Genomic DNA, 23891 nt, shown 5'->3' with positions numbered 1-23891 from the left:
GCATTTATAGTGGCCTGTCCCTGCCGCTTCCGGTTGTCAGTTTCAGCTGTCCGCTGTAGTGGCCGGTATATTGGGTCCAGGTCTATGTGTTTGTTGATGGAGTTTGTGGATGAGTGCCATGCTTCTAGGAATTCCCTGGCTGTTCTTTGTTTCGCTTGCCCTATAATGGTAGTGTTGTCCCAGTCAAATTCATGTTGCTTGTCGTCTGTGTGTGTGGCTACTAAGGCTAGCTGGTCGTGTCGTTTCGTGGCCAGTTGATGTTCGTGGATGCGGATCGTTAGCTGTCTTCCTGTTTGTCCTATATAGTGTTTTGTGCAGTCCTTGCATGGGATTTTGTACACTACATTAGTTTTGCTCATGCTGGGTATCGGGTCCATCGTTTTGGTGAGTTGTTGTCTGAGAGTGGCTGTTGGTTTGTGTGCTGTTATAAGTCCTAGTGGTCGCAGTAGTCTGGCTGTCATTTCAGAGATGTTCTTGATGTATGGTAGTGTGGCTAGTCCTTTTGGTTGCGGCATGTCCTCGTTCTGTTGTCTTTCTCTTAGGCATCTGTTGATGAAATTGCGCAGATATCCGTTTTTTGTCAATATCTTGTATAGGTGTTCCTCTTCCTCTTTTTGCAGTTCTGGTGTGCTGCAGTGTGTTGTGGCCCTTTTGAATAGTGTCTTGATGCAACTTCGTTTGTGTGTATTGGGGTGGTTGCTTTCATAGTTCAGGACTTGGTCTGTGTGTGTGGCTTTCCTGTGTACCTTAGTGGTGAATTCTCCGTTTGGTGTTCTCTGTACCCTCACGTCTAGGAATGGGAGTTGGTTGTCCTTTTCTTCCTCTCTCGTGAATCGGATTCCTGTGAGTGTGGAGTTGACGATCCGGTGTGTATTCTCTATTTCCGTGTTTAGCCACACTACCATACATCAAGAATATCTCTGAAATGACAGCCAGACTACTGCGACCACTAGGACTTATAACAGCACACAAACCAACAGCCACTCTCAGACAACAACTCACCAAAACGAAGGACCCGATACCCAGCATGAGCAAAACTAATGTAGTGTACAAAATCCCATGCAAGGACTGCACAAAACACTATATAGGACAAACAGGAAGACAGCTAACGACAGCTAACAACTAGCCACGAAACGACACGACCAGCTATCCTTAGTAGCCACACACGCAGACAACAAGCAACATGAATTTGACTGGGACAACACTACCATTATAGGGCAAGCGAAACAAAGAACAGCCAGGGAATTCCTAGAAGCTTGGCACTCATCCACAAACTCCATCAACAAACACATAGACCTGGACCCAATATACTGGCCACTACAGCGGACAGTTGAAACTGACAACCGGAAGCAGCAGGGACAGGGCACTATAAATGCCAGAGGAAACACCACAGAAGCGCTTCACAGGAGGCTCCCAAGCACTGAGGATGTCACCTAGACAGGGGAAGAAACGTTTGCAACAAAAACTTCCAGCTCGGCGAACAGAACCACAGCAACGAGCACCCGAGCTACAAATCTTCTCACAAACTTTGAGCAGTATTTGTGGACAGTATTGCTGAGAACTATCAAATTGCCGCAGAGTTTCTGCTGTGGGGGCATGAAGTAGGATTTTATTTGAATCACATGTAATATTATTATATCAAAGATTGTTTCAATCTATAAAAGCCCTGGTGAGACCAGAATGATGGCAGTTGGGTTGGGTGCAATGACATTTCTGTTGAACAATCCCAAGCGTAATAAAAAAAACAACCTAGATGTTTTGTTCCTGTAATGAATGTGTGAAGGCATTTCTGCCTTTATATTAAATAACAGAATCAAATATTGCTTTGTGATTTGCATAAAATTGTGAATTTATGTCTCATGTAGACCTTTGAAAGAAAGCACATTTAAAGCATATATGTGTATGGGGAAATCTTTGCCTTTACTGAGCATGTGCAATCCAACTGCAAAGCTTCACGCATGATTAACTGGGTGCATCATAGAGCTTCATGAAAGAAGTGAAGTGAAATTGTCCACTGTCAACCTTTTTTCAATATTATCCTTGACAGGTTTAAGGGATTGTCTCAATGTTTGTCAGATGCATTTTTATAGTTTTTTTTTGCAAGTCCCTCCTAAACTCTCTTCTCTTCTCACCCTTTAAGATCTTTAAATAATCTGTCTCAATGTTGACTTGTGCGTCAGTGCCTAATTTATAATACTCTTGAGCAACATTCTGATCATTTTGTTACATTTTGCTATATAAATACAGGTTGTTGTTGAGGAGTGCACTGCTATTCATTCATCAGAGAATTGGCTGCATCCTGACATCTTGAATAACCGCTGCTTCACCTGGAAGGTCTGTTTAGCCCTTGGACACTGAGAAGGGAGAAAGTAAACGGGCAGGTGTTACACCTTCTGTGGTTGCACGGGAAGATGTTATGGGCCCTTCGGGGGATGTTGGGAGTGTTTGAGGAAGGCTGAAAAGGGGGTGAAGGAGAATATGTGTCTGGTGGTGGCATCCTTCTGGAGGTGGCGAATGATCCTCTGGATGTGATGGTAGATAAGTATAAGGGAGACCCTTTTGCTGTTGTGGGAGAGTAGAGAAGGACTGAGGGCTGAAGTTTTTGGTTAAGGCAGAAGATGGACATTTCAGAGGCATCCTGGTTTAAGTTGACATCATCAGAACAGATGCGATGGCGATGGAGGAACTGGGGGAGTGGAATAATGTCTTTACAGGAAGCAGAGTGAGAGCATGTATAGTCAGTGTATCTCTGGGAGTCAGTTAGTTTGTAGTGGATATTGGTGGCCAGCCTATCCCAAGAAATGGAAACTGAGATGTTGAGGAAGTCAAGGGAGGAGTCAGAGATGGACCTAATGAAGGTGACAGTGGATTGGAAATTGGAAGCGAAATTGATAAACTTTTCCAATTCTGATGGAAGAGGGAAACAGCACTGATGATATCATTGGTGTGCTGGAGAAGGAATTGTTGGTGGGGGCAAGAACAGGACTGAAACAAAGAGTGTTCCATGTGTCCCACAGGAAACAGGCATAACTAGGGCCCACGTGGGTACCCATGGCCACCTGAAGAAAGTGAGGGGAGTTAAAAAAGTTGTTCAGAGTGAGGTTGAACCCAGCTAGGCGGAGGAGGGTGGTGGTGAAGGGGGATGTTTCAGGCCATTTTTCTGGGAGGAAACAGAGAGCCTTGAGACAATCCTGAAGGGAGATGGACATATAAAAGGATTGCATGTCTGTAAAGAAGAGGTGGCTAGAGCCTGCAAACTGGAAATTCTGAAATGACCATAAAGCATCAGAGGAATTGTGGATGTAAGTAGGCAGGGACTGGACAGGGAGGAAAAACCCAAGTCGAGGTAGGAAGAACTGAGTACTGTGGGGCAGGAGCAGGCAGAAACCATGGGTCTACCAGGGATCCCTGTTTGTAGATTTTGGGAAGGAGGTAGAAACAGGGTTGAGCGACTTGAGCTTGGAGGAGCGGCAGGAGGGATAACCAGATAATAGGAGGTTAGTGACCATTGTGGATATGGTAGCCTGGTGGGGTCATGGTCCAAGGGAAATAGGAGGAGGTATCTGAGAGGTGGTGCTCGGCCTCTGCAGTGTAGAGTTCAGTCCTCCAGACAACAGCAGTACCACCCTTGTCAGCAGACTTAATCACAAAGTCAGAAAACTTGAGCTCCAGTACTAGCCGTTCCACTAGCCAAGCTGTCCCAATACAGCCACAATGCTTACTGACCCAGAATGTGGAAAATTGCCAGTTGTCTCCTGTGCAATAAAAGTTGGACAAATCCAACCCAGCCCTATCAGTCTACTCTTGATCTTCAGCAAAATGTGGAAAGTGTCCACAGTCCTATCAAGTAACACTTGCAAAGGAATGACCTGCGCATCAGTGCTCAGTTTAGGTTCTGCCAGACCCAGGTTACTTTTGATAGTGTTACAGCCTTGGTCAAAAAATATTCAAAGGAGTTGAACTCCTGTGATGAGATGAGAGTGACCACCCGAGAAAAATTTGACTCCGTTGGAATTGGGGGTGGGGGAGGAGGCGGGAAGCTCTTTGAAACTATTTGGAACCCTACCAAGCACAAAGGAAGATGATTGCAGTTGTTGAAAGTCAAATCTTTTCAGCTTCAGGACATCTCTGCATGAGTTCCTCCGGGTAGTGTCCTCGTCCCAACTATCTTCAGCTGCTTTATCAATGATCTTCCTTCCATCAGAAGGTCAGAAGTGGGGATGCTCACTGATGATTGGACAAAGTTTAGCACCAGTCATGATTCCTCAGATACTGAAACAGTCTGTAACCATATGCAACAAGACATCTAGACTTGCACTGGTAAGGGGAAGTGAGTACTGCAAATGCTGGAGATTAGAGTCAAGATTAGAGTGGTGCTGGAAAAGCGCAGCAGGTCAGGCAGCATTCGAGGGTCAGGAAAATGGACATTTTGGGCAGAAGCCCTTTATCAGGAATCTGCCCCTCATCCTGATGAAGGGCTTCTGCCCGCAATGTCGATTTTTCTGCTCCTCGGATGCTGCCTGACCTGCTGTGCTTTTCCAGCACCAATCTAATCTTTGACTCGTAAGTAGCAAGTAACATTCATGCCACACAAGTCCAGACAATGATCTGCTCCAACAAGAGAGAATCTAATCATTGTCCCTTGACATTCAGTTGCATCACAATGGCTGAATCCCTCATGATTAACATCCTATGGGTTGACCACCAACCTCCGTATACATCGTATGATCCTCCATCATTTCCGCCACCTACAAATGGACCCCACTACCAGAGATATATTTCCCTCCCCATCTCTGTCCGCTTTCATAAAGACCGTTCCCTCCATGACTCCCTTGTCAGGTCCACACCCCCCCACCAAACCACCCTCCCCTCCCGTCACATTCCCCTGAGACTGTAAGAATTGAAAAACCTGCACCCACAGCACCCCTTTCACCTCTGTCCAAGGACCCAGAGGAGCCTTCCACATCCAACAGAGTTTTATCTGCACTACCACACATGTCATTTACTGTATCTGTTGCTCCCGATGCAGTCTGGGGATGCTCTACACTGGGGAGACAGGATGTCTACTCACAGCACGCTTCAGAGAACATCTCCAGGACACCTGCACCAACTAACCCCACCGCCCCGTGGCCGAACACTTCAACTCCTCCTACCCCCCCCACCGTCCTATCCCGCCAAGGACATGCAGGGGCCTGGGCTTCCTCCATCTCCTCCATTGCCACTCTCTAACCATCCGACGCCTGGAGGAAGTATGTCTCATCTTCCACCTCTGGACCCTCCAACCCCACAATATCAATGTGGATTTCACCAGTTTCCTCATTTCTCCTCGCTGCACCTCATCCCAGTTCCAATCTTCCAACTCGGTACCCCTGTCATGACCTGTCATACGTGTCATACCGATCCGCTTCACCCTCCTCTCTGGCCGATAACCATTACCCCTGCCTCCATCTATCTTCCGCCCCCCCCGCCCCTCCCATTTATCTCATCACTCTTTGGCTCACAGTCTCATTCTTATGAAGGAATTTGCCCAAAACATCAATTCTCCTGCTCCTTGAATGCTGCCTGACCAGCTGTGATTTTCCAGCACCACATTCTTGACAAAAATTTAACTGGACCAGTCATATAAGTACTGTCTACAAGAGCAGGTCAGAGGCCGGAATCCTACAGCCGGTCCTTTCTGAATGAATTCAGCTCCAACAACACTCAAGAAGCTCGATGCCATCCACACAATGCCCACTGGATACCTCATCCAACACTCTGAACATTCCCTTCCTTCACCACTGACATGAAATGGCAGCAGTATATCCAGGTTCCTTCTTCCAAACTGATTACCTCGAGCACCGAAAGGTCATGAGCAGCAGATGCACAGAAATACCACCACCTACAAGTTTCTGTCCCAAACCCTACATACATTATCCTGTCTTAGAGCCATATCACTGTTCCTTCAGAGTCACTGGCTCAAAATGCTGGAGCTCCCGAAGCATTGTGGATGTACCTACACCCCCCGGTTCAAACAGGCAATCACCACAAACTTCTACAGGGTAATTAGGGAAGGGCAGTAAATCCTGGCTGAGCCAGTGGTGCCCATATTGCATGAACAAATAATAATAATAAAAACATATAATAACGGATTGAATGAGATCAAATCAATTGTAATGTAATTTCCCACCATTGTGTGAGCCATTACTTTAGATGAACGATACACTTGCATTGCCGTTGCTGGAACCCCTCATAGGGAACATAATAGAGTTCATTATGACTAAAAGCAACCATGTGAATATGTGGTAATGTGGTTTTCTTTATATTTGCATACAGTAAAGTTTGTTTTTGTTTAAAAATGTGAAGTTTTGTGATATAGTGATATATAGTTTAGATATTTATTTTCTTCAAACGTTAGCAATCCCTTACAAGGTTGTAACAGCTGTGATTTGGACTCAACCTTGCAATTGCTGTCACTGACAAGGGCGCAAGGAGCTGTCTCTAGGGTACACCATCATGACTAGAATGCCATTCCTTCATGGTTGATGGGGGAGGTGGTATGTTGCAGTCCACCCTCCAGGATGCCTGCCTGTCATGGAGTGTGTGTGTGTGTTGTGTGTGTGTGTGTTTTTCATGGGGTGAGGGTATCACTGGGCTAGGTCAGCATTTATTACCTGTACCTAATTACTTAGAAGGCAGTTAATGGCATTGTTGTGGGTCGACAGTCCCATGTTGGCCAGATCAGGTAAGTTTGGCAGTTTCCTTTCTTTAAGGCCACCATGGTTTCATGACCACGACAATCCACCGTGGTTTCATTGTTATCCTTAGACTCTTAATTCCAGTATATTTTTATTGAAATCAAATTCAAATCCAGGTCCTGAGAACATTACCCGGGTTTCGAGATTAACAGTCCATCAATGATACCACTAGGCCATCACCTCTCAACACCAGATTAGTGATAATGCTAAGTTTATTCTAAATGATGCAATGAAATATAAAATAGTTGAAAAACTAAATAAATTGCAAAAACTGGAATTAATCTCCTCTTACAAATCAATATAGTCCAATACTTAACTAAAGTTTAACTTTTAGATTTGTTTTCAGTGACATGGGTTAAAATTATATTTTTTTCAAGCTGTTTGGAGAAAATGATTACATTCATTTCCCATGATTACAAAAATTAGGAAATTATGATTCAGGGTGATAAGTTGAAAACAACAAAGCCACAAATGTCTTTGATTAGTTGGCAAACCACCTAATTAATTGAAAGTTACATAATAATTTTATTGAGATGGTTAGACTCCGACTATTGATGTCTTTGCTGTACATGAAACCGTTGAAGTCCTGTATTAAATCTTGCTTTGTTTTGCAAGCATTTTGCTTAGATTTGTGTGTGTTTGGGTAAATCCGTTCATATACAACATACAGTTAACTGTTAAAAACGAACATTTGATATGCAGATTAATAGTTTAAATGTAAAGTATTTAACTCTAACATATCCCCTGTAGCTAAATTTGAAACAAGACACATTGCTGAGAAACAATCAACAATTGAAACATCTGCTGCAACATCAAGGAATCTTGTCACTTGAAAGTTAATGGGAATCAGATATATTAAGAGATAATGCTGGAAACACTCAGCAGGTCAGGCAGTATCTATGAAGAAAAAAAACATAGAGCTAACATTTCAGTGTAAAGACTTTTTGGTCTTACAAATATACCTATGTAGATGAATCCTGAAGAAGTGTGCTACTAGTGTTATTCAGACCTTTTTAGTTACTATGTACAAATACTGATTCTTGTAATTTATTGAATGGAAGGGAATGTTAGCTTGATTTGCAGTAAGGATGGCTATTATATGGTTTTGGATATATCCTTTTCAGTGTATTTTCTTGATTGAGTTAGTATCATGCAACTCTACAATCTGGATAGGAAACCCTAACTTTGGTCTCTTTTTATGTTGGAAGCATGTCCATCACAGGCAACAGACATTGAAGAAAATAAATCTTAATATTACAACTTACATTTTCCTATTACGGAGAACTGTGAAGTTTAGGAAATTTTGCAGAGAGTAATCATAGATTCAGAGTTAAATAGCATGAAAACAGACCCTTTGGTCCAACTTGTCCATGCTAACCAGGTATCCTAAACTGATCTAGTCCCATTTGCCAGCATTTGGTCCATATCCCTCTGAACCCTTCCGATTTTTGTCCCATTCCAAATGCCTTTTAAATGTTGTTATTGTACCTGCCTCCACCACTTCCTCTTGTTTCATACACGCACCAACCTCTGTGTGAAAAGGTTGTCCCTTAGGGCCCTTTTATATACTTTCTCTCTCACCTATGCCCTCAAGTTTTGGACTTCTTTTACCTGGGGACAAGATTGTGTATCTATTCACCCTATCCAAGCCCCTCATGATTTTATAAACCTCTATAAGGTCACCCCTCAGCCTTGAATGCTCCTGAAGAAAAACTCCCCAGCCCATTCAGCCTCTCCCTATAGCTCAAGTCCTCCAATCCTGACAATACCTTTGCAAATCTTTTTCTGCACCCTTTCAAGTTTAGCAACATCTTTCCTGTAGCAGGGAGTCCATAATTGAACACAATATTCTCTGAGTAGCCTCATCACATGACATCCCAACTCCTATACTCAATGAGCTGACCAATAAACACAAGCATGTCAAATGCCTTCGTCAAGGAACTATGCACCTGCATCCCAAGGTCTCTGTTTGGCAGCACTCCCCAGTGCCTGACCATTAAGTGTGTAAGTCCTGTCCTGATTTTCCTTACCAAAATACAACATCTCGCATTTAGTTAAATTAAACTCCCATCTGCCACTCCTCGGCCATTGGCCCACCTGATCAAGATCCCATTGTATTGCATCTCCAATTTTGATGTCATCTACAAACTTACGAACCATGCCTCCTTTATTCATTTCCAAATCTTGCTGTGGAGAAACTGATTCAATTAGTTGTTTCTCTGTTTAATTATCCTGATTAATTTCCTGCAGAATAAATGTTTAATCTTTTACTCGATACCTACTTATTTGTCATGTGTTTTTACATACCAGCTGTGATTTGTAATAAACTGATTATGTTTAAGTTAATTAAAGAAAGCCTTTTATTCAGTATGGCAATTATAAAAGAGAAATTATTGGGCATTTTGATGATTTAATCAAAAAGATTTATACTAATAGTATCATATAACTTTGTGTGAATTGTAACATACTTGACTGTCATGTAGTTAACGCATAAAATCACTGCATTGGATTCATACTCGATTGGCTAAAGTTCTTGATTCGGTCACAACTGAACAGACAGGTAAGATACCAATGAACACCATAGCAAATGCAAATGAATATGACCAATAAACTGTACATAAAGGAGCAGATGTTGAATAGATTACATTCTATAAATGCTTTTTGGTAATTGTTTTGACTGACATTTTGGTTTTTGTACTGATCTGCCATTCAATTGGTGCAACTATTGGTGCAAGGCCATTCAGCCTTGTGAACATGCTCTGCCACTCAGTGAGATCATGGTTGATCTGATCATTCTCAACTTCACTTTCTTGCCATTTCACTGTAACTCCGACTCTTTGATTGTAATTCTCTCTGTCTTGGTCTCGAATATACTTAACCTCCCGGCCTTAATAGCCCTCTGCAAGAAAGAATTCTACCGATTCATTAACCACTAGAAAAAATTCCTCCTTAAATGTATGACCTTTTCATCCAACATTATGCCCTCTGCTCCTAGATTCTCTCTTAAGACGAAACAATCTTACTGCATCTTTTCTGTTAAATCCTGAAGTAATGGTCAGTGAAGGAGGTTATCTAAGAGTACAAAGAGATCTTGATCAGGTGGGCTAATGGGCTGAAAAATAGAAGATGGAGTTTAATTTCGATAATGTGAGATGTTGCATTTTGGGAAGGCAAACCAAGATAGGCTTACACAGTTCATGGTAGGGCTCTGGGGCGTGTTGGTGAACAAAGAGAGCTAAGGGTGTAGGTTCATAATTCCGTGAAAGTGGTGTTGTGTGTAGACAGTGTGGTGAAGAAGGTATTTGGTATGCTTACCTTCAATGGTCAGTGCATTGAATATAGGATTTGGGATATCATGTTGCAGTTGTACAAAATGTTGGTGAGGTCAATTTTGGTATACTGCATACAATCCTGGTCACCCTGCTGCAGGAAGGATATTGTTACACTAGAAAGCATGTAGAAAACATTTAAAAGAACATTGTTGGGACTGGAGGATTTATTATAAGGCGAGGATGGATAGGCTGTGGCTTTATTTCCTAGAGTATCGGAAGCTCTGAGATGATCTTGCGGAGGTTTACAAAATCATGAGGGGCATGGATAGGGTGAAAAGCCAAGGTCTTTTTCTCAGGGTAAGGGAGCCTGTAGTGCATAGGTTTAAGGTGAGAAGGGAAAGATTGAAAAGGGGCCTGAGTGGCAACATTTTCACACAGAGGCTGGTGCGTGTATGTAATGAGCTGCCAGCAGAAGTGGTAGAGGCAGGTATAATTACAACATTTAAAAGACATTTGCACAGGTACACGGATAAGAAGTGTTTAGAGGGATATGGACCAAATGCAGGCAAATGGGTCTAATTATGTTTGGGATACCTGGTTGGCATGGTTGAGTTGGACCAGAGGATCTGTTTCCATGCTGTATGATTCTAATTAACCCTGGATGGTGGGCTTTCCCCTCAGAATGTTTCTTTCTAGTAGGAATATGCTCAATCTGTGTATTCTGAGATATCGCTTAAATGTTGGCCACTACTGCTATTTTGGTCTATTCAGTCATCTATTATGAAAGTTCACCTTGCTTAGCATTCATGCCTACATAGTTGCCCTTATTTAAATTTAAAGTACCAATCTTAGACCCATTAACTCCCTTTGAAGCTGAATGTAAAATTTAATTATACTGTGGTCATGCTAACAAGGAGTGCCTCTTCACAAGTCCATTCAAGATTTTGCCCAAACTTGGCTCATTACCTCTCCATAATATCCCTCTGTTGCCCTACTCATTCTTCTAGTCACCAAAGACCATAAGGAGCAGATGTAGGCCATTCAGCCTTGTGAACATGCTCTGCCACTCAGTGAGATCATGGTTGATCTGATCATTCTCAACTTCACTTTCTTGCCATTTCACTGTAACCCCGACTCTTTGATTGTAATTCTCTCTGTCTTGGTCTCGAATATACTTAACCTCCCGGCCTTAATAGCCCTCTGCAAGAAAGAATTCTACCGATTCATTAACCACTAGAAAAAATTCCTCCTTAAATGTATGACCTTTTCATCCAACATTATGCCCTCTGCTCCTAGATTCTCTCTTAAGACGAAACAATCTTACTGCATCTTTTCTGTTAAATCCCCTAAGAGTCTTGCATATTTCAAAAAGGTCACCCCTTGTTTTTGTACTTGTCGTTGCCAGAAGCTCTGGTTCTTGTGGCCAGCACCATCTTTAATGCCTAGCTGTGCACCAGTTCAATTACTGGCAGTCTGTGTGGCCTGTGTAGTTCCTGTCAATTGTCCAGATGTTTTGGAAGGTGGTAAGTTGGTGCTATCTAATTTCTGTCTGGCAGGTGGGAGAGTGGGAAACTGCGTCTCAGTGAGGTGAGACAATGTAAAAGGTGTATGTTACTACATGCTAACACATTCAAATAGGCCCTCCAGCCACAGTTTAGAAGGAGCATTGGTCTGGTCACTCTTCATTTAGTGCTGTTGGCTACTTTTTCATTGGGCTGAACCATGGTCACTCTGGGTGCTTTGTCCACTAAATATCAATAGGCCAGGAATAATCAGGGGGTTGATGCTCTGAAACGATGCAGGGCAACTTAATGCTGGGGAGTGGTGGCAGACTGCTCAGATGTAGACGGGGTTGTAACGGACAACTCCATGTCGAAGTGGGGAATGATGAGCGTAGATAGATAAGGTGTCATGCAGGAGAGGGGGGTCATTGATGGGGGGAGAAGGAGCACATTGGCTTCCAGAGGGGAGATGGTGAAATACAAGATCTGCGTAATGACCTCTTATACCTGGGACTGGGGCTGAAAGATATGCAGATGCAGCCTTCGATAGATGTGTTGGGTGGGACTTGAGGAGGAGGTGTGACATCTTTTGGGTTGACTGTAAGGCTTATTAGGACGGGGATGTTGATGTCTGGGGGTTCACTGTCATGGTGAGATGGATCCTGGAACTCGCAGTTCAAGGTGTTGCCACTGTTGCCTTCCATTGTCTTGTAAATTACAAGTGTGTAATGAAAATGGAAACTACTACATTCAGAGTATATGGGGTATGTGCTGCCATTTAAGGAGGAAGGGTGGGTCTGCCACTTACAGCTACATCAGGCCCTTCAAAGGGTAACCCAGTAAATCCATAACCAGGCAGTAAAGATAGACGTAGACCTGTGAGCTCAACATTGTGACTTCTGGACATTCACCTGCTGTGTGCAGTCCAACTCCTTGATCCAAGCTCTCATGATCATTTCAAGTGATGAATAGTTGAACCTCACTAATGCCTGTAATGTTTTTTCACCTGGGAAGATGGAGCTGAGTTGGAAAGTCACAGTCATTTGTAATTCACACATTGCTAGCTCATGGGCTAGCAACTGCTCACTTTACACCAGGGCCCATGGAAAGCCATCTAGTGACAAAGGCCCATGGCTTCAGCACATGAACATGTAGATACTAACAAATGTGAGAACTTATTGACAATAAAGTATCACTTATACCACTATTGTGCCCTTAACAAGACTGTCTTCTTTCATATCCACGATGTTTCAGTGCAAATCATGTGTCCACAGCTGGGGTGGAGGAAATCTGCTGTACAATGGAACCCGTTGGCCTGGAGCTTTGGTCAGCTGACTCTGGGAACACTTGTCTCAAGGGTGCAGACATGCTGTGTGTCTTCACCAGGAACCAGTGTATCCTCCTCAGCTTGAAGGCCCACAAGCTGACACTGGCAAAAGTGGAGGTGGAAGGCCAGGTAACCTCCAATGTCCTGAGAGGAGATGTTTGGATTTGGTTCCTCCTCTAGCTTAGTGCCCACCAGTGTAGCTGTGCCTCCTTGTGAGGAAGAGTCATCTGGAGTAAGGCCAAAGTCCCTTCTTCCCCTTGTCATTCATGCTAGGGATCAATGGCTGTGACGATGTTGTGCAGGACCATCTGCATATCCAGCAGACTCTGAGACTGCTGGACCTAGCTCTCCATGACAGCCACCAACCAGTCCATGGAGGCAGTCAGATAATTACATGTCTGAGGCAGCAGGGTTCCTGTGACATTGCTGCATTCCTGCAGCATTGCACTATGGATGCCATTGCCCCCCAAACCTGCCCACTGGTCCTGTTTCTGCTTTTGCACTTGTATGAAGTCCCAGATGGCTGACATCATTGTGTCATCTCGTGCCTGATGCCGAGTAGGTGTCCTGTATCTGACTGTCTTTTGAGTGCTAGTGAGCTGGGGTATTTCTTACCTGGCCAGCTGCAGAGATGTGTTAGTGAAGTGCTCCCCAGCAGGTGTTCCCAACTTTAACTAAGATGCCCACTGAGGTGTAAGTTTGTCATCTGGTAGGGGCTGCAGGAGGCAGCCTTGCCAACGCTTCCTCTGATGTACCGTTCTCTTCCTCAGCAGTGGTGGAGCTGATGCCTTACAGGATGGCCTTCTTGATTGTGGCCAATGTGGATGTGCCACTTGTACCTGCCAGACAGAAGCGAGAAGAACCATCATGACCAAGGCTAGAAAGTTGTGGCATGTGAAATATGCATTGATCATGAAAGTTGAAGTATAATGTTAGGACGTGAATATCTTTGCATCTCCATAGGATCTACACCAGTTCTCATTGGCGAGGGCTAAGCTAATTTCCTCAAAGGAGGTGAGGAGCCAAATGTCAGGTATCTTACCACGAGTCCCGGCCTGACTGTAGGCCGTTCTTTCCAGGAATCAGAGAAAGGGAGGGGGAAATCGAGTAAGTTGACATTAAGTGGCATAGCTGTGAGTGGGCCAAGGCTTGAAAGGTGGGCAAAGGTGGTGAGATGTTGTCCGGAGACCGAGCAGAGGGCATGTAGGGTTAGTTGACTTGGAATTTTGCAGTAAGTGAAAGCGATTGATGGAAGCTGCTGCATGTAAAAGTGAGAATGGGCCTTTGAGTCATAGAGATCCACAGTACAGAAAAAGACCATCGAGTTTGCACTGATCAAGAGCAATTATTCTCATCCCATTTTTCAGCACTGGGCCCATAATCTCGTATGCCTTGACATCGCACTTGTACATCTAAATACTTTGTCAATGTAATATAGGTTTCTGCCTCTATATCCTTATAGGTAGTGAGTTCCAGATTCCCAGCACCCACTGGCCTTGATGGGAGGAGTGTGCTGTTGCTAAGACTGAGTGAGATGGCCTAGTTTAATTATCAGAGTCTAGATGAAGGGCTTTTGCCCGAAAGGTCGATTTTCCTGCTCCTTGGATGCTGCCTGACGTGTTGTGTTTTCCCAGCACCACTCTAATCTAGACTCTGGTTTCCAGCATCTGTGGTCCTTGTTTTTACCTAGTTTAATTATCACCAGACTAATAATCCTGAGACATGGGTTAACGTCTGGGGGCCTGACTTCAAATCCCTCGTGGCAGATGGTGGTATTTGAATCCAATAACAAATCTGGAATTAAAATCTAATGATGATTATGAGACTTTTGTCTATTGTTGGAAAAACCCATCTAATCCATGAATGTGCTTTTAAGGAAGGAAACTGCCTATTCTAGCGTATATGTGACGGTGGATCTATGGAAATGTGGTTGACCCTATTTGACCTCTGGGCAATTAGGGATGGGCAGTAAATGCTGGCTGGCCTGCAATGCCCACATCCTGTGAATGAATTTTTAAAATCGCAGAAAAATGAAGGTGATACCCACTCTGATGAGCGGAGAAAGTCATTGACCTTCCTGCATTTGTTGGGTGTTTCTTTGAACTGTGGAGACCACACTGACCCAGGCAGTGAGCTCCTACCAGGTTGGTAGTGTCTGGTTGCATGATTTCCTCTGGTGCTTCTGGGGGAAGAGGACGTCCCTTCCCTGCACAATGCCTTCTGTCAGGATGTTGAGAACTCTGTCCATAAAGTATAATGCCAACTTTGTGTTGTCTGCCATTGTGTCCACCAAGTAGATTAAAGTCTTACAGGGCAGCTCTGGTTAACAGCGCTTCTGAGGTGCACAATAGCCTTTCCAAGATGGTATTTCTATCAGGAGTACTGCTGGAAAGACCCTCAAACTCAAATGTTAGATTTTTCAGTGAAGATCTGGGATTCATGTTGGAATCCTAACAGTGTGCAAGCAGGCCATTCAGCTCATCAAGTTCACATCAACCCTCTGAAGAACATCCCACCCTGACATGCACCCCCACCCCAGTCCCAATAACACTAATTTCCTGTGGCTAATCCACCTAGCCTGCACATCCCTGGATACTATGGGCAATTTAGCATTGCCAATCCACCTAACCTACACATTTTGAGAGGAAACTGGAGCACCAGATGAAACCCACGCATTAAAATATAATTACTCTTGAAGTAAAGCCTTCCATCCAAGGTGTATATTTTGTTGTGAAGATCTACAAAGTGAACACTTTTCTTCTGAACTACCATTCTTGCTACATACAATAAAATAGATATATTGAATAACTCAAGCCAAGTTACAACAATTTTCAATATAAACGTTGTAAGCAAACTGGAAAAAGAAATCACCAGCCAGGCAAGATCACATAAATACAGAATATAAAGAAACATCATCACTATGAGCAGCTCAGAAAGCACTCTCCCTGAGCAACTTTTGAATCCACATGACAATATGACTTCGGGATATCTGTTCAGGAGTGAGTTCAGTGACTTGGTGAATTGGACTAGTGTCAGGTGAGCGGGGCACCACAGTTCGTGAGCTAGATTTGAATATAATGTGAGAAAATTCGCTAGACCTTCCAGAGAGGAACGTTTCATGAAAATCTGTGAAATTCATACAAGGTCAGCTTCAGACCCAGATTTCTCTTATTTTGTATATTTGTGATGTGTGTTTTGAACTACCATTTGGGGGCGACATGGTGGCTCAGTGGTTAGCACTGCTGCCTCACAGCACCAGCGACCTGGGTTCAATTCAACCCGCAAGTGACTGGTGTTTGCATGTTCTCCCCATGTCTGCATGAATTTCTTCTGGGTGCTCCCATTTCGTGTCTCAGTCCAATAATTTGTAGATTAAATGGATTTGCTGTGCTAAATTCCCATAGTGTCCAGAGATATGCAGGGTAGTTGGATTAGCCATGGGAAATGCAGGGATCGGGTTGGTGGGGGGGACGGTTCTGGGTCTGGGTGAGATGTTATTTGGAGGGTCGATGTGGACTCGATTGACAGAATGCCCTGCTTTCACACACTGGATTCTATGATGAAACTCAGAGCTTCACTGAAAAATCTAACATTTGAGTTTGTGGATTTTTCCAGCAGTGCCATTGCTTTAAGCTACCTAAGTTGTTTTTTAATCAATTGCTAGCATGAATTTGCCTCCAGATCCCAGGGTGATATTTATGCAGCTATTTATCTGTTCATTTATCTGTATGTATAAAAAAATGCATATCTCTGATGAGATCACTCACAAACCTACTTTTGAATTCTAATGTGTACCACTTCCCTAAAAGTTATAATAGGTTTGTAAAGTACCAATTATTTCATTAATAAAAAGCAGAAAGTGTCAAGATCGAATGCTCATATAGTAACAAGCCCATCCAAAATGCTATCCTGAAATAAAAATGAAAAATTTTGAAACAAATTTTGCATGCAATAGGTGTCAAAACAAGCTATTATCACTTTTTTTTAGAAATTAAGTTACATTGTACTCATTATAACAAAAGTTAAATGAAATCATTGTTGTTCCAAGAATTAAAGAGCCTGGAAGAATTAAATATAGTTTTGTTGTAATGTGATGTGCAAGCAATGCTACTAAATTTACTTGACAGAAGTCATACTGTCATGTGGATTCAAAAGCCGCTCAGGGAGAGAGCTTTCTGAGCTGCTTGTAGTGATGGTGTTTCTTTACATTCTGTATTTATGTGATCTTGCCTGGCTGGTGATTGCTTTTTTTCCAGTTTGCTTCCAACTTTTATATTGAAGGTTGTTGTTACTTGGCTTGATTTGTTCAATATATGTATTTTATAGTATGTAGCAAGGATGGTAGTTCAGAACAAAATGTTTACTTTGGTTGATGGATTTTCACAACAAAATATACACCTTGGATGGAAGGATTTACTTCGAGTTAATTGCATTTTAATGTTGAATGTAATGTACTGTTTACATATCTAATTTAGTCCTGGAAAAATTGCTAAAACAAAATAATCCAACATAAAAGCTCTAATTATATTATCAAAACAGAATGAAACTGTAGCAGTGAATTAAAAAAAAATTTCAGAGTTGATGTATAAAATTGCATTTTTATCAATTTTGCTTGTAATATGATTAAAGGACTTCTTTATTTTTTGTTTTCATTTTTCGGAATGACTATAAATCTTGCTGTAGTTATTGTTTATTGACAATTTAAAAAAAATTAAGTCCATTGAAAATTCTCACATATGGTGTTCTTGGCATTTGATGCAATCGGCTGTCAAAATCAGACAAATGACAGCTCAGAAAGGTCAAGTAGGTCAGAGTTCCAGGAGGACAAAAGCTGATAACAATGTGAAACTTGCAAAGACACCTTATCATATTGGTCTAAAGCACAGCAAGATTTTATAATTTTCTTTGGGAAATCAACTAGGTTTTAATATGCCAATTGCCCAGTAGCTGTCTGATATTTCAGTAATATCAATTTAGTTGAATGTCCATTTCTTTTGTTTTAATTTTCTTTGTGAAACAAACTTTGTTTTCACTAAAATTCATTTTCACTTAAATTCTGCAATGGCTAAATGTTTTAATGTTTTTAGCATCAATATCATTGGAAAACATCATCTTATTGGATTGAGGTGCTGTTATTTCCAGACCAAACAAAACCGTGACATTTGTAATATTTTAGAAATATTTCAGGAACTTTGTATTTTTATGACAAGCAATTACAAGCTTTTGTTGTGCTCTGTCTCATCATATATTATCGACACACAATGGGGGTGGAATCTTACTTGGCCAAGGGGCGCAGGCTGGTAACATGTAGGGATTGTTCCATGATGCAGTCTGACTCCTGGGGAGGCTTCTAATGGTGGGAATGGCTTTAACTTGTCTGCCTTCGACCAGAGATGGGTGGAATTAAAAAAATTAAAGGCCGATTGTGACCATTTTCCATGGGCTTTTGCCTGTTGTGGAGCTACACCTTTTAAGGGTAGGGAGGGTGTTGGCTGTAAAAAGGCAGCCTCTCTGCAGCTTCCTGGAGAGTTGGACATTAAATGGCTGAAGGGAAGTGGGGTGGAAAAGTGGCAAGGCTGTTCCAGTGCTGTTAATGGTAGGATTTTTCTTCTTTTGGTGTTTTGCCTCTTTGGTACTGCCAAAAATTAAACTGGTGGGATTTCAGAGGTTGCAAGAGTTTTTTGCTCTGTGATTGGTATGGCAGCCTGGGAGGCAGGCCCCACTTCCTTAACTAGCTGGCTGCTACACTTTGATTGCTTGCTCATAATATTGAGGAAAAAGTTCTGTCTTCCATCCAAATGTGCTGGCCATTTGAAAAATACTCCAATGCTGACTATATTGATAATTGCCAATGAGTTTGTTTGAAAAAGATGCACATTCTGTGAGAAATAACATCTGCAACAATGCTGCTACATAAATAGCAGCTGAGTGCTGGGGACAGTCGTGTAGTGGTAACATTACTAGACTAAGCATATAATTCTCAGCAATGATCAAGAAACTACCAGACTTGTCGCAAAATCCCATTTGGTTTGCTCATGTCCTTTCGGGAAGGAAATATGTTGTGCTCACTGCATCTTGTGTATATTTGACTCCAATTCCACAGCAATAAGATCGATTCTTAACCAAAATCTCAAATAGTCATAGAGTCATAGAGATGTACAGCATGGAAACAGACCCTTCGGTCCAACCTGTCCACGCCGACCAGATATCCCAACCCAATCTAGTCCCACCTGCCAGCACCTGGCCCATATCCCTCCCAACCCTTCCTATTCATATACCCATCCAAATGCCTCTTAAATTTTGCAATTGTACCAGCCTCCACCACATCATCTGGCAGCTCATTCCATACACGTACCACCCTCTGTGTGAAAAAGTTGACCCTTAGATCTCTTTTTTTATATCTTTCCCCTCTCACCCTAAACCTATGGCCTCTAGTTCTGGACTCCCCGATCCCAGAGAAAATACTTTGCCTATTTATCCTATCCATGCCCTTCATACTTTTGTAAACCTCTATACGGTCACCCCTGAGCCTCTGACCCTCCAGGGAAAACAGCCCCAGCCTGTTCAGCCTCTCCCTATAGCTCAAATCCTCCAACCCTGGCAACATCCTTGTAAATCCTTTCTGAACCCTTTCAAGTTTCACAACATCTTTCCGATAGGAAGGAGACCACAACTGCATGCAATATTCCAACAGTCCTGTACAGCCATAACATGACCTCCCAACTCCTGTACTCAATACTCTGACCAATAAAGGAAAGCATACCAAACGCCTTCTTCACTATCCTATCTGCCTGCGAAACCACTTTCAAGGAGCTATGAACCTGCACTCCAAATAGCTTCGAAAGCGACTCAATTCTATCCAATAGTAAAGAAAAGTTGAGGAACAATAAAATAAGATGCACAACCTGGCTTTGAGCTAGCCACCAAACATTGTGTCCAGATCCTACGATGTCTTGTCGAATCAGGTCAAACATGGGTACGGAAGCCTCCCTGCAGGTTACCCACCTATCGCTCTCCCTCAGGTGATGAAACAGTGTGTTTCATGCTGAAGACCACTTTCATATGATAATGGGGCATCAGGGACACAAAATGTTTCTACATAGTGGAACATCAATGCCCAATATTCACTTGGAAGCACTACTACTGCTCAAAATTGGCAAAATTCTGAAAGGCATATGACCCAGGCAAGGCCTGTGGAATGTGTTGAACAAACGAACAAGGAAAACCCTATGTGACCTTGTCCTTACCATCTACCTTTTCTAATGTATTTGCCTATAACAGTATTACTGGGAGTGATCACTGCATTCTGCAACAAATAACTCACTTCTTGACTTTAGAGGTGGTCCACTATTTACAAGGCGCAAGCCATGTGTCATGGAATACTCTTGGAATACTCTTCAGCTCCAATAATGGCAAATGAAAATCAATTCAGATGAACATGAGACGATGCACTTGAGCACGACAAGCAAGGCAAGGGAATATATGATGATTGTTCGGATCCTGGGAACTACCAAGGATTAGAGGGACCTTGGCGTGCAGTTATACCAGTCACTTAAGATACCACGGCAGGTGGTAAAGAAGGGAAATGAGACACTTGCCCTTATTTGCCAGGGCACAGAGTGTAAGAACAGAGAGCTTTTCTTGGAATGTATAAAACATTGGATAGACCACAGCTAGAATGTTGTGTGCAGTTCTGGAATCTACATTATAGGAGGCATGTAATAGCACTGGAGAGGGTACAGAGAAGATGTAACCGGATATTGCCTGGATTGGAGAGTTTCAAGGATGAAAAGATATTGGACAGACAGGGATTGTTTTCCTGAGAGGAGGAGATTGAGAGGGGACAAAATGGAGCTGTATATAATTATGACGAGCAGAGACAGCGTAGACAGGAAGGATGTTTTCCCATGATGGATTGATCAATGACCCATGTGACATAGATTTAAGGTAAGTGGCACAACGTTAAGAGGAGATGTGAGGAATTATTTTTCAGCCAGAGGGTCGTGGGAATCTAAAACTCATTCTCCTATAAGAGTGGTAGAGGCAGAGACACTCAATATTAGATGTAAAGGCATACAAGGCTATAAGTTCAGTGTTGGACAGTGAGATTGGATTAGTTAGTTGGCTGTTCCTCAACAGTGTGGACGTGATGGGGCAGAAGCCCCTTTTCTATGCTGCAGATCTCTGTGATCTTAATGTTCAGAATATTGACACCATCCAGATCTGTATTACATCCACCATCTTGAATATTTACATTTTCCCACACTGAAGCACCTTCCAAATCTGCATCCTCACACTCCTAGAAGATCAAAGACAGCAGGTGATAATCCCGAAACATCATCAGAACCTCATCACTGGCAAGTTCCCTTTCAAAACCTACCCCATCCTGACTTAGAATTCTATTGTCACTGCTTCAGTGTTGCTCAGTTGAATTCCTGTCGATTCCTTCCGAACAATACTGAAGGTGTACTTAGATGACATGATCATTAGTGGTTGAGAAGGTGGCTGACCACCATCTTTGCATGGACAATTAGCAATGCACATTAAATGCTCACCTTGCCACAAACACCCATGACTGATGAACCAATTTTTAAAAACTGGTTAATAGAACTGCAATTAAATGTATATAGACCTTGAAGAGTGTTGCAATTAAAATGCACATACCTGCAAAATTTCACTTTAAACTACATGCAAAGATACCTTTTGTTCTATTTTTTGAACGAGTGCAGGGATAGAATTGGAGTTAAAATTTTGAAACCAGTTTTCTACAATGTATTTAAGGTCTCACACTATAATCTTTATTTGCAAGTTCCATATTTTTTGAAAATCCAAGTAAGGTATTTTATTCAATATTCTTCAATTTAATCATTTTGAGAGATATAATTGAGGTATCAGTTATTCAAAGTGTAGTCACTTATCAATGATGTAGTATGGTTAGCATTTTTGATATTTTCTTTCTCAACCCTGTTGTTCAGTATTTCATGTGTGTTTACCAATAAATACTTATCTTTTAATATTTCCACACCACAGTTATTCACATTATAGTATATTCTGCTTCATCAGCAGGAGCCTCAGGAGGAGACCAGGAGTATGATACCAAGGACGGACAACTGTTGGAAGACAGACACAGCATGACCAGTCAGGAAGAGAGAAACGAAGATGATGAAGACATGGAAGATGAATCAATTTACACCTGTGATAATTGTCAGCAGGACTTTGATTCACTGGCTGACTTGACAGAACATAGGGCACATCGCTGTCCTGGAGGTAATGTTAAATTAGCTCTGCATTCTGGCTAGGGTAGACTGGGTAATTGGGTACAACTGATTAGGAACTATTTTATTTAGATTTTAACAATATTGTTTATTTTAGAGAGTTAATGCAATTTTTATCAACAATGAAATATTGGATTTCACTTTTATCAGGAGGATTGTAGTATCGACATGAAAACCTTAAGTGCAAGGTCTTTAAATAGAATATGTTAATTGTGAAGAGTGAAAATTATAGTTGGCCATATGGTGTAGAGTGCAATAGGAAATGACCTGTATAAGTTTATTAAAATACTCTTCTCTAAATTTAAATTAAATTACTTGACCACTTGATGGGAATTTTTTTTTTCTAATTTCACAGCTCAAAAATCTGGCCATTAACACCATTGAGCATTTTTTCTACCACGTGTATTTTTGTTCAGTAAATCAAATTCCATAAATGGATTGAACAATATTATGCATTCTAAATGTATTTAAAGATGACTTCACAACTAAAGCAACATGCCAGTTATAAATTAAAGGAGTTCTTGCTTTCTGTGTACTAACAAGGATCATCACACGTGCTACTCGTGAGCATTTAGCACTTGTAAAATAATTGCCACGGCACCTTGTCACTGATACAATGACCTGTGTATAACGGTGTGATCAACTTTTTATGTACTGTCTCACTGACAAATAACTATTCCTGCTAAACATCAGACTACAATATTTGTTAGGATTGTTCTTAACTTTAGGACCAGACTATTGAAATGACATCTTGAGGACAGTCATTCATTTCCAGATCTGACTGGATCATATAAAGTACTATGAGATCTTGTTGTCCTCTGCCAAAACTGTCCAGTATTCTAGAATCATTTTGGAATTGAAAGGGATTAACCAGCCTATCCATTATAGCGATTGCATACCACCTCTTCTCCAGCAAGGAGCCCATAGTCTTTTACTACTAAAGTCAAGACCATTAGTTCAACTGCCTCTCCTGCTTCCATCCTTTGGCCTAAGTCGCCAAGGCAAATTTCTGTTAAGGCTCTACTTTTGCCCCCCCCCAACCAAGTCCTGAGCTCTTCTTTATCCTGTCTCTTTTCATACCCTCTCTGAGTGGAATCTATTTTTGAAACCTCTAGTCACATTTCTAGCCCCTATATTCATGGTTTAAGTCCTCAGTTATCGGCCCTCTTGCCCCAAATCTGCAGATATCACCTCACCTCCTCAATAAATCCACCTTTGTCTGCTCTTTTATTGTAAATTGCCAGCCATCCCCAAGCTGTATATGCTAAAGACATTGCCTAGTAGAATTAATGAAGGAGTAGAATTGTTTGCCACCTGAGGTTTCTTGTCTGATATAAGATAAAAATGAATGTCATTGTTGTAGAATTATTTTCTATCAAAATAAATGAGAAATGAAGTCGGGTCAGTTGCAGCATGCTGGTGGTATGGTGATGTCCTGAGGATGATGGTACTTCATTGGTGGAGCTGAAAATAATCACAGTTTGAAATTTGTATCTGAAGAAAAAAACTGGACTATTCCAGTTTGGAACAATTGATTAAATCATAAATATGATTTCAGAATGAATTACCTTTCAGAGTTAAATACATATTATGTTTGCAGAATGCATTATGATAAACTCTCTGTTTCCTTTTAACTGAGGCAAAGTCAGTACCTTTATTGGAAATGTGGCCATATTGGATAACGTAATCAGAATTGCCTTCAGGAATTTTGTTAGTGACTGCTGTACACTAAATTATGGATTGCAATAAGTGAGATGGACATGTTGACATTTAGTATT

At 41.9% G+C, this 23891-nt stretch overlaps 1 protein-coding gene across 5 annotated transcripts in view; it reads left to right on the top strand.

Annotated features, from left to right (window-relative positions):
- znf423 (zinc finger protein 423) overlaps nt 1-23891 on the top strand; it is a 379132-nt gene that overhangs the window by 101335 nt on the left and 253906 nt on the right. For 4 of the 5 annotated variants that reach the window (XM_087995887.1, XM_087995886.1, XM_087995885.1 and 1 more), the window contains exon 3: nt 21902-22105. In XM_087995887.1, the coding sequence (XP_087852013.1) occupies nt 21902-22105 (204 nt within the window). The remainder of the gene's footprint in view (nt 1-21901; nt 22106-23891) is intronic. The other variant, XM_087995883.1, reaches the window with a different exon arrangement.

The sequence above is a fragment of the Chiloscyllium plagiosum genome, unplaced genomic scaffold (genome assembly GCF_037043375.1).
Source record: "Chiloscyllium plagiosum isolate Xiang-an unplaced genomic scaffold, Cpla_swu_hap1 HiC_scaffold_17, whole genome shotgun sequence".
NCBI lineage: Eukaryota > Metazoa > Chordata > Chondrichthyes > Orectolobiformes > Hemiscylliidae > Chiloscyllium > Chiloscyllium plagiosum.
The sequence above is the reverse complement of the archived record's forward strand: the minus strand, read 5'-3'. Positions and strand labels throughout refer to the sequence as shown.